The 10,712-nt window shown below is 40.6% G+C and overlaps 1 protein-coding gene across 1 annotated transcript; it reads right to left on the bottom strand.

Annotated features, from left to right (window-relative positions):
* Positions 1 to 896: 896 nt before the first annotated feature.
* htr5ab (5-hydroxytryptamine (serotonin) receptor 5A, genome duplicate b) lies at positions 897 to 8,233 on the bottom strand. The gene is made up of 2 exons (XM_020935610.2): positions 7,526 to 8,233; positions 897 to 1,229 (listed from the first exon to the last, which is right to left on the bottom strand). Exons 1-2 carry the CDS (start codon positions 8,231 to 8,233, stop codon positions 897 to 899), a joined length of 1,041 nt encoding a protein of 346 aa, XP_020791269.1.
* Between the last annotated feature and the right edge of the window lie 2,479 nt (positions 8,234 to 10,712).

Below are 10,712 nucleotides of genomic sequence, written 5' to 3'. Positions count from 1 at the left end.
CTAGCACATGTCAATGGCCATGGTTAGCCTGCCACTAAAAACTGTCTTACCCACTCAACAAAGTAGCCGAAGCAAATCTGTTAATACGCCAAACTATCAGTGTAAATGTCTGTGTTGATAGAATAATGTTTGAAATAAAACTAACTTTGCATCGCATGAATAGTCGCATGTTGAGGGACTATTTTCTCAGCAGCAGCGGAATTCTACTTTGCCTGGAAGTTAGGTGCTAGGTGATATCAGTCCGTCGCTGCCAAGCTTTCTATCAAGAAATACAAGTCACTGCTGCTGCTCAGACATAAATCCTTCAAATGTAAGGTTGGTTTTACTTCTAAAATTATTCTATCAACACAGACATTTACATCGGCACTCTGGCATGCTTTGTGGAGTGGGTAAGATTATTTTTAGTGGCAGGATAATTATGGCCATTGACATGCACTAGCCTAGCACCAGTGACCTCTGCAAATACAAGGACTGGATGGAATATTTTAAAAAAGTGTTTCCACACGTTTCCAACAGTGACTCACTAGGAATTGAGGCCCTATGTCCAAAAATCCGGACTGTCCCTTTAACTGTCAATTGTTCGTCTCCATCGAGGTAGGCAAGTTTAATGTCATACTGTGGGACATTTAATGCAAAACAATGGAATTTCTATGGAGGTGGTGTTTTACTTGAAACTTTTACCTTGAGTAAGAAAATTAATCTGCCAATTTTGTCACCTCTTTGAAAAATAATTTGGTTTCTGGAAACAAGAAACAATCTGTTGAAATAACAACTCAACTCAACAAAACTACTTATAATATGAGTAATATTTTGAGTGATTTTAACTCATCTTGTTTTGTTCTTTTTTCTTTTTGCAGTGATGACACCTCTACTGAGCATGCCCAGTAGCACCCCCATCAGCGCTGTCGTGAGAACAAGTTTCTCAGAGCGTTGTTGTAGTTCTTGTTAAAGGCCGTGTATATTAAGGGGTTAAAGAAGGAGTTGGAGTACCCTAACCAGAGGAAGATACTTTTCCATATGGGCGGTATGTCACAGGAGCAGAGCGGCACGATGAGCTCTGTAATGAAGAAGGGAATCCAGCAGAGAACGAAGACCCCGATCAAAATGCCCACCATCAGGGCCGCCTTCTTCTCCTTCTGCTCGCGCCATGTGTCCCCATCCGTCTGGAAGGTCACGGTGGCGTGGCGTACCGTAAACACCATCTGTGGCTGCTGGGTCTCATCCTTTACCTGCACAACCCAGAGACAAGACAGCGCTCCGTAAATCTGTTTTCTCTTCCATTTAATACTCCCACAAACAGAATCTGCATCAAAACACAGCTAGCAATTACCGGGGTGAGAAAACCATCTCTGCTTGACAAAAGATGGATTAGAATTCAGAATCAACAGGTGCACCAAGAAAACTAGAGCTTATTCCTGCGATTTCATATGCACGTATTCAGGAGCTTAAAGCCTGCGCCGCGAAATCTGCTGTTTTCCCAGACAATAAAAACATCTACAGTAATCTCTGGGATTACTCCGCTCAAGACTCAAGTTTGGATTTCATTATGTAACAGGTAAAGTTAGGATGGTCACTATAAAGTCTTAGTAGCTGTCAGCATTTATATGTAAGGTGAAGCAAGAGGTAACTGCCAATTGAACGTCTCGATCATTGGAGGTTACTGAGGCCAACAGCAGATGAGTGAATACAGTTAAAGGTCCCATATTACACAAACTTTACTCTTGTGAGCTTTGAGCCATGTACGAATATTGTTACTTCCTCAAAAACATACCTGGAGTTGTGTTTTGTTTCATTCACACATTGTTATTAGTCTGTCTACATCTCCAAAGCTAAAAATACTGTTCCACCTTCATGTCATGAAGTGGTAGTTTTCAAATTAACAGCTACTTTTACCTTTAGTTCAGCAGAAATTGGAAATTCGGGGGCTGAAATTATCCGAATGGCTGAAGTGAAAGTGTAAGGAGTTTCAAAATGCAATGGAGCACTTCCCGTAATACCACATGACATCACAAAGTGGAACAGAATTTTCAGTTGGAGAGAAGAAAGTGCTGATCCGGAGCTTATGGCAGACTGTGGTTAGAGAGTTGTTAGTGAAATATGGGTTTCAGATGCTACCACGTTATATCTACACTATGTGACAGACATGGGGGAACAAAATGTGGTCAGATCGTCTTCTCTCCGCAGAATCAATGACAGTGTGATGCAACTCTAAGCTCAGAAAGTGTAACGCATCTATCAAAAATATTAACTTGGGAATAAATCTGCATGCTCTGCGGAGTAACTGCACTGAGCGTATTATACCACAATAGATAAAGAAAAGAAAAATACTATGTTTCTGTATATGCCCGAGGTTGTATGTGCATTTTTCTAAAGAGTATGAATGTGAAATTCTGCGACAGATGAAGTGTGGGGAAGGGCCTCTGTGGTGTAGGCTGGGTGTATTCTGAGACCTTTTTGTTCAAGGGTTAGTGGGCGTAAGACTGTGCCCCAAGATCTATTCGTGTGCTGTTTTGTTACCATGGAATATTAAGACTTAACTTTTTAGAACAGATAGTGATGGTATTGGAACTACAAACTGAAAATATCTTTACAAAATGTCCAGAAAAGATGCACTATGTCACATTTCTGGTGTAGGATCGACCGCTTGCTTGTTTCCATGGAGATGTTATAGTATGGCCATAGACTGTATATATAAATGGACATGACTAACCCGTGAGCTGCCACGTTCTAAATAGGAAGAGGCTGTAACTGCTGCAGTGAGCCTTGGCATTTTGGTCTTAAAATGTTCGTATGAACCTGCTCTACATGATCCTGGTTTTATATGGAACTCAGCTCCCTATTCGCTCCTATAATAACTAGCCTCATGAGTTTCATTTGACTGGAGCCATCCCATAGCCTGATTCATGAGCTGGTTTCACTTCATGGAAACTGTCTTTATGGTAGGCGGGTACTTTTTTTATTTAACCAATCGCTGCTATTTGGTCGTGACATAAGTAATGCACCGCTAACAGGACTAACTGGTATATTAAGCTTTTCCCAAATCCTGTAGGAAGAAGGGCAATAATGCCTTTCCCCTTGAAAAAATTCACCAAACATTCTCTTTGTACCAGCTTTAAATCCTCGATCTCGGGAATCGTTGCCAACACAGAATGTATGGCTCTTCGCTGATTGGCTGTTGCCCGGACTCGCACTTCTGGGATTCTTGGAAACCGTCTAGTGTATTCCAATTCCTGAGCTAGTCACTGGAGACAAATGAAACTGAGCGGCGGCACTAGGTGGCGCCAGCCTGGCTAGCCAATTGCTATGGGTGACGTCACACTCCCTTAGTCCACTTCTTTATACAGCCTGGCTTTAAACATCTCCATGGAGACAAGCAGGCGCATGTTTTCCCAAGTATTAGTGAGCAATGAAAACAAATAAAAATGATTCTTGACCAGCTAGTATTTTCTACTCTCCTCAAATCCAACTTATAAATCTGACAGCTCAAATCCATAATGGTCTTGGGAAGATTAAACCGCCACAGCTAATTTGTATCACGTGGAAGACATTTCGAAAATCCTCATATTTTTCAGAACAAAATAAATGACTTTGTTTACCTGAGACAAATAAGAGTGTGGTGCTTCGATTGTTGATTCTACAGAAATGTGCGCTGTTTCTCTGTCCTCTTTGTTAATGTAGAGAAGGTTTCAACTGTGAAAATTGCTGTATTTTACTTTCCACCTTTGCCTCCAGGTGATGTAACTGTTCTATATACTAGAGACAAGTGCTCCATTACAGCTCCTCCTGATGACAGTGGCCTGGTGTATGAGGCGCTGAGGGCAGGGGGAATATCAAGGTGAGACCAGGGAGTCCTATGTGGGCCACTTCACCGCTCCAAATGAACACCTATGGGAGAACCAATGTCCTCCGCTATCATTATAAATAACAGAGAATGGTCCTCGCGTCTGTGGAGTCAGAGGTATGAAGACGCTCTGATAATGCACGGCAGCCAGCAACTTTTCTGCCCTGTCACTATTTTGAATAATTCATAAAGCGCCCATACAATACGAAACAACAAAACAAAAGGACACCTGGGGGATTTAGGTTACATATTTATTTACCATGACAATATTCTTGGATTGCACAATTGTGGGAAATTGAAAATGCAAATGATTGTCGTAAGCATCAAAACACGAGAGCACAGTGAGCTATCAGCCAAGAGTCTTGACGGATTTTGAAGGTCGCGCATGAAGTGAAATTAGATTAACCGCCTGGAAATGATTAACAGGTGCATATAAAAAAATGGCTCAAAACAACATTTATCAGATTGTCAACAAAGGGAGAAATTTGTGTCATAAATCGACAGCCAATGATAATAAATAGATTTTTACAATACAATAGAGACAGATGAATAGAGCCATAGATCGAACAAGGGTAAACCAAGGTTGTAAACAAAGGATAGCTAACTACTTATCTGTCTTGAGTGATAGCTACTTACGGACCCCTTTGTAAAGAGACAATTTCAATATGTCTCCTAAGAAATTATAGCCTTACATTCACAATTATGCCCATCACATGAATAGTTTTAATTAGTGTTTATAGTGTTAGTTAAAGGGCCCATATTACGCTATGTTCTAATCTTGTTTCTTCTTCAAAAACATACCGGAGTTGTGTTTTGTTTCATTCACAGGCTGAATTCTTCTCTCAAACTGAAAACATTAATACAGTAAGAGCCTCAGTATGTTTTTAAACTCCATACATTTTCATCTAGAATCATCTGGATGATTTTAGACCTGGAATTGCCACTACATGACATTACAAGGTGGAACAGAGTATTTTGAGCTAATAAAGGGTTACTCAAACATATGTGAGTGAAACAAAGCACAACTCTAGGTAAGTTTATAATGAGGTAAAACCATTCTAACATGGCTCAAAGCTCACAAGGGTCAAATTTGCATGATAAAGGACCTTTACAGAAGACATTTTATTTTATTTATTCAAGTATTAACTGTGTGAAACTATCATAGATCATTACAGCAAGCAAACGAGTAAGCTAATGATAGGAGACACCATTATAATATGATTTAAAACTCATAAACGTCAACTTTGCATAATATCTAATTTTCTCATATCTTGTTTATGTTCATCTGTCTACTCTGTTTTTTCATGTCTCACCTTACAAAGCTTACAATGCTTAGACACATATAGACACCACTGGTTTGCAACAGTCTCATTGGCACAGCTCCTCTGCTCTGGTGTACATTTTGTATGTGCATGTTTGACGTTTGAGTAGGTGTTGCAAATTCATAAGTGCCACAGGATTATTATCTGTGATGGTGGAGCCTCTGCCAGCGTCTCCCTCTTTAAGCACTTAGCAGAGCCGTGTATTTGCCTCTCTTCGATCTGCTCCAGTAATTGATGAAAATAAACTACGTCAGAACTATGAGACAATCATAAGATATCTAATAAAGCAGAATATGCCTAACTGCCGTGGAGGTTGGAGTGATTGGCTGTGAAATCAGACTTGACATAGAGAGGAGTCTATTTCAGCTCCGAGTCTTGTCTAACTCCTTCTGAGATCAGGATTCATCTTCACTGAAACACTTTGATCCAATTTGTCACATTTCATAATTGAGAGCTTATCTTTACAACACGGGGTGAAATTACACCAAACACATGTAAGCCAGATAGAGAGGCATCCATCTTTCCCTTTAGTTTAGACAATATCTGTATTCGACACAGACTTAGACAAACTTTAGCGATCCACAAGGGAAATGACTTAGACACAGTAGCTCACACATCACCATATATTATAATAACAAAGAGAATGGTATGTATGGTATCAACATTTTGAATAAATCATTACTTTGGTTGAATGGTTTGAATCTAAATACTAAAATGTGACTGTAAATGTCATCTTGAATTTAAAATATCTCACAAAAATGAAAGGGCTTCTATTAAGCTCTTTTCTGATCTATGTTATAATGTTGTTTCCTCATCAAAAACATACTCGGAGCTGTGTTTTGTTTCATTCACGCATGTTGACACACAAACTCTTCATATTTAGGCTGTGTTTTGCTCTCAAACTGAAAACACTTGTGATGTCATGTGGTGGTAATACAGGAACTGCTCCATTGTGTCTTTAAACTCCATACGCATTCACTACAATGATTTTGATGTAAACAAAACAAAATAAAAGGTAAAAGGTAGCTGTTAACTTTTCCAGCCTTTTTCTTACTCCCAAAATACTGAGAAAACAACAGCCCACATCTGTGTCAAAACTTATAAAGGATTCATAAGACTCAGATCCTACTGGGAGCTGGTTCTAAGGTTGAAAATATGCAAACAGATGCGGCCCAAATGCAGAGAGTGAAATGTAAATGTAATAATGTCTTACCTCATTCGGGAAGGTGTTTTGAGGACTACATTTCCCGGGAGTGAAAAGTAGAACTCAATTTCCATGGGGGTAATTTGCCTGATTAAATGTTGTGCTAATGTTTGTGGGATGGAGTTAGACCTTTGTGTGTGCTGATGAAGGGTGCACCGAAGCCAGGGAGGTGCTGTGTGTTGCCCATTACAGATGTGGGTATTTTTAGCCCTCTTCCTTTTTATCTAAACTCATTACTAAGCATATGGTGATGAGCAGGATTGCTCCAATAACTGTCTGCATACTGATAAACTACTTATGCTTGGTCTAAATGCCATTGCCTTGAAAACATATTAACTGCATTGCAATTGAAATTTAAAACACTGCAGATCAAGATAGGGTAGGCTGAAAAACATCACAAGCAGCATTCATTTCAGTATAGCCATGGTCTTTGTTCAATAATAAGAAGGAGAAGTTATATAATAGAAGTAATAAATGTTTAATCTAGCAGATATTTGTTTAGTTGAGTTAAAGATTAATTTAATCAGCTTTGAGGAGAGGATGCAGCACCTAGAATTTTTAGTAGGCAAAACAGTCCATTATAGTTAGTGTTATTGCTCCACATGATCTTCATAGGGAAGATGAGCTGAAGACATATCTTATGACAGACTTGACGAACTGATTCGCACTAAAGGAAATGTTGACACTCAGTGACACCCTGCAACACGGGGGAAAACACTTATACGCTTAGTAAAAATTAATCACCAATGTCTGGCTCTAAATCACATTTTAAGTGTTATTTTGAGAAGGACAACATAAAGAAGGTCAAACTCAAACTTCATAAATGACTTCACTTCTGCCAAGAGTTTTACTCTTAACAAATGTCAGAGCTGAAGCAAAACACTGGAGCATTATCTGTGGCATTTCAATTGGCAAATATCGGCACTTTTGGAAGTCGCTAGCAATTAACCTATTTGACAGGGATGGCTGCCTAGGCCTGTACGCATGCTTGTGCAAACAAGACTGTTAGTCATGAAAGATCCACAGCTTATCAGTTGTTTGTGATGTAACTTTGCTCTCTTCATTTCATATGATTTCCTTTGATAAAGTGTAGGCTATATGAGTGTGTTTTCCTACATTATGTGTTTAATGGCTTGAATTCGTAAAGTGGAACATTACCTCAGCCATGGGTGTGATGCTGTTGGTCTTGCGGGAGCCGATCCTGAACTTGGCTGCCTTGTAGATCTTCCAGTACACAAAGAGCACCACACACAGGGGCAGGTAGAAGGCGGAGAAGGTGGAGAAGATGGTGTAGGAGGGCTCCTGGCTCACCTGGCACTTCATCCCTTCTGAGTAGGTCTCGCCCCAGCCAAACAGTGGTGAGAGAGAGATAATGGATGACAGCACCCACGTCAGCGCAATCATGATGTTGGAGATCTTCTTGCGTGTCTTGAGTGTGTACTGCAGGTGCCTGGTGATAGACCAGTATCGGTCCAGTGCTATTGCAGTCACATTCCAGATGCTGGCCGTGCAGCACAGCACGTCAAAGGAGATCCACACCTGACACAGCACCCGGCCCAGTTTCCACAGCCTCCCGTTCAGCTCATGCACCAGGCTCAGAGGCATGACCAGAGCGGCCACCATCACATCTGAGATGGCCATGGAGGCCACCAGGTTATGAGGCACTCTATGGAAGGTCCTCACCCTCAGGATGGTTACCAGCACCAGCAGGTTCCACACGAAGGTGGCCACGGCCAGCATGGCCAGTAGCGTGAGCGTGAGCACGCTGAAGACAGAGAACGGTCTGTAGATGTTGCCTCCAGAGTCATATCCATCGAAAGCTCCACTGGAGTTTCCTGTCAAGAGGCTGCTGTTGGAGTGTGTCATGGTGCAGCTCACTGCCCTGCAGCCACAGAACGGGAGCAGGCTCTGTGTGTCAGTCTATGAGCCATCCTGTGGAACAGAGGAACAGAGGTTAAATCTCCTCTTATTCGCCGATAAATCATCACTTTTCCCTCCATTCAGCAGAATCAGCACTGGTGTCAATGCTACTAGACATGCATATGGCATGTTGCTGACAGCTACCTTGGTGATTTGTACAATAGTAAAGGTCCTTGAGTTGGAGCTGCTGTCACGTGACCTGCATACATCAAGGGCAGTTTCATCTACAGTGAAACATCGTGGTATTGGGAGAGATTGCACAGCTCCTCGCTCATGCCCATTCAAATGCATTGAAGCTTGACCCCCAACACAGATTAGAGCATCGCCATTGTGTGCTCTATCTATTATATTAAAATGTCAGACTGTCACATTTGTTTGCATGCCTCAAATGCTTACAGATGCTTAAACCCTTAAACAAGCAATAGTTCAGATTTTCTGTGAATTCTCTGTATCCATTTCAAATGCATCAAAGAAAGCCTTTGCATGTCTGCTTTACCCATGAATAGCTGTGGCTGCAGAGATACTGTTGAGATGAGCAGAGAAAAAGGATCTCAAATCAACAGGCACTACACAGTCTGCTGTTTCAGGGTCTGCATTGATCTTGGCAGCATGTAAACATGAAAGATGCACTGACTTAATCATAAGAATAAATAAATAATGTCAGGTTTTATAACATTTGAGAGAACACAGTATAATAAAAGGGGACATTTATGAGTGCTTAGAGTGCAGGGTTGGAAAATATATTACAATTTGCCTAATTAAAAAACTTCTAGGGGATTTGTGTATTTATCTTATAATAAGGTTTTATTCTTAATGCAAGCCAAACTCCTCTATTTTGTTCCAAATACATGGTTCATTTACTGATCTATTGTGTTGGCTTAAAGCACTTTTCTGTCACCTTGAATATGCAATTGTATCATTCATTTTACATGGCTGATGCAGTGACTAGCACAGGTTTCTTTTGGCTCTGTCTGAGTGCCCTTAATGAATGGAGCTAATGCATGTATTTCTGTTAAATAATTGGACCTAATTGATTTTCATTTAAATTAGAAGACTTAATCGATATCATTATATTCCTGTGCCTGTTTAGTCTGATGCTTTCGGCTGCAGCTAAAATATTCAGCACTAAGTTCTGACAAATGATTACTAATTTTGGCTAGACGTCAACATGTCATTACTAATTAATAAATGTGTCCAAAATACATGACGATCTACAATGGGCCAAATCTTTCTTTTCAGCTTCTCCCTCAAAGAATGCTACAGCTAAACTTAAACCAATTTCTCAGTTATGTCAGATGCCCTTCCCATAATTTACTTTGTACTTTGGTTTTTGATTGATTGTTCTATAAATATTGAAGAATGTATAAAATGCAGAGGGTAGCTGCGTTTCTCAAGGGAGATTTTTGATGTGTTTGAGCAAAAATTGTCTTGTCCCAGAACAGATAAATTGTAAAAGCAGCTCTTGGTGTTAAAAAGTGGATCGATGTGTGCTGCTGTCTGCATCTAATTAAAGCGTTTTATCGTCCGAGAACCAGTAAGTGCGCTGTTAGCATGCATGTTTTTTTTAGCTTTACCACTCTTGTCTCTGAAAGTTGTAAACTCATTCTTAAAGGTCCACTATGTAACTTTTTGGTTGGGGCTCCATCACCTGCTTGTTTCTATGGATATGCCATTGCTCTGCCTGAAATGTTCCGCATTATGACACTAACCAGTCCTACCTTACATTTATCAAATTAGAGGTGGTTTTATAGCTCAAAAATACCTTGAAAAACACACATTCTGGCTGTGAGCGGGGTTGCCTTTCCACAGATCTGACCCCCTAGTTTGGTCTGGTTTAATCTTCATGAAGTTAGAAATGTCAAATATTACAGACAAAGCAATAACATCTTCATGGAGAAAAGGATTTGACGGACCCTCAACCAGAAAAGTTACCTTTAACAAAATTTTGACTCATCCTTCAGTGCTGTTTGGGCTATTGTGAGGAGCATTGCCCATCCACAGTGCTGCTATTGTGCACTTTTTATATTGAAGAAACCAAAGGAAACAGGTACACTGACCCCAGCACAATAGAACACGTAGAAGGAAATGTGCTGTATTCTAGTCTTTCAGAACAGTGCAGCGGGTTGGCAGTCCCAGCAACAATGAGCATATGAGTGCATTTACGCTACATGACGACACCTCTTAGCATCACAAATGGTCCTCTCTAATCAAAGAGTTCAAGCGGCCGTGCGGTTGGCCCCTCTCTTCTCGCCGGTCTTATTAACAGCCATGAAATTGGACAACCGTTGTGAGAGGAATTGGCCATCAAACACGTCGTCCAGGTGCCCGTCACTGTCACTGCTGGGAGACAAAAGGAGTCCCCGTAAGCAGATGTGCATATATTACAGATAGATCCAGATAGGCCTTCTGCGTGACAGTCAAATTA

Source organism: Boleophthalmus pectinirostris, unplaced genomic scaffold (assembly GCF_026225935.1).
Source record: "Boleophthalmus pectinirostris isolate CB_2022bp ecotype Guang Dong unplaced genomic scaffold, ASM2622593v1 HiC_scaffold_15, whole genome shotgun sequence".
NCBI classification, from domain to species: domain Eukaryota; kingdom Metazoa; phylum Chordata; class Actinopteri; order Gobiiformes; family Gobiidae; genus Boleophthalmus; species Boleophthalmus pectinirostris.
Note: the sequence above shows the minus strand (reverse complement) of the source record. Positions and strands in the feature narration are given on the sequence as shown.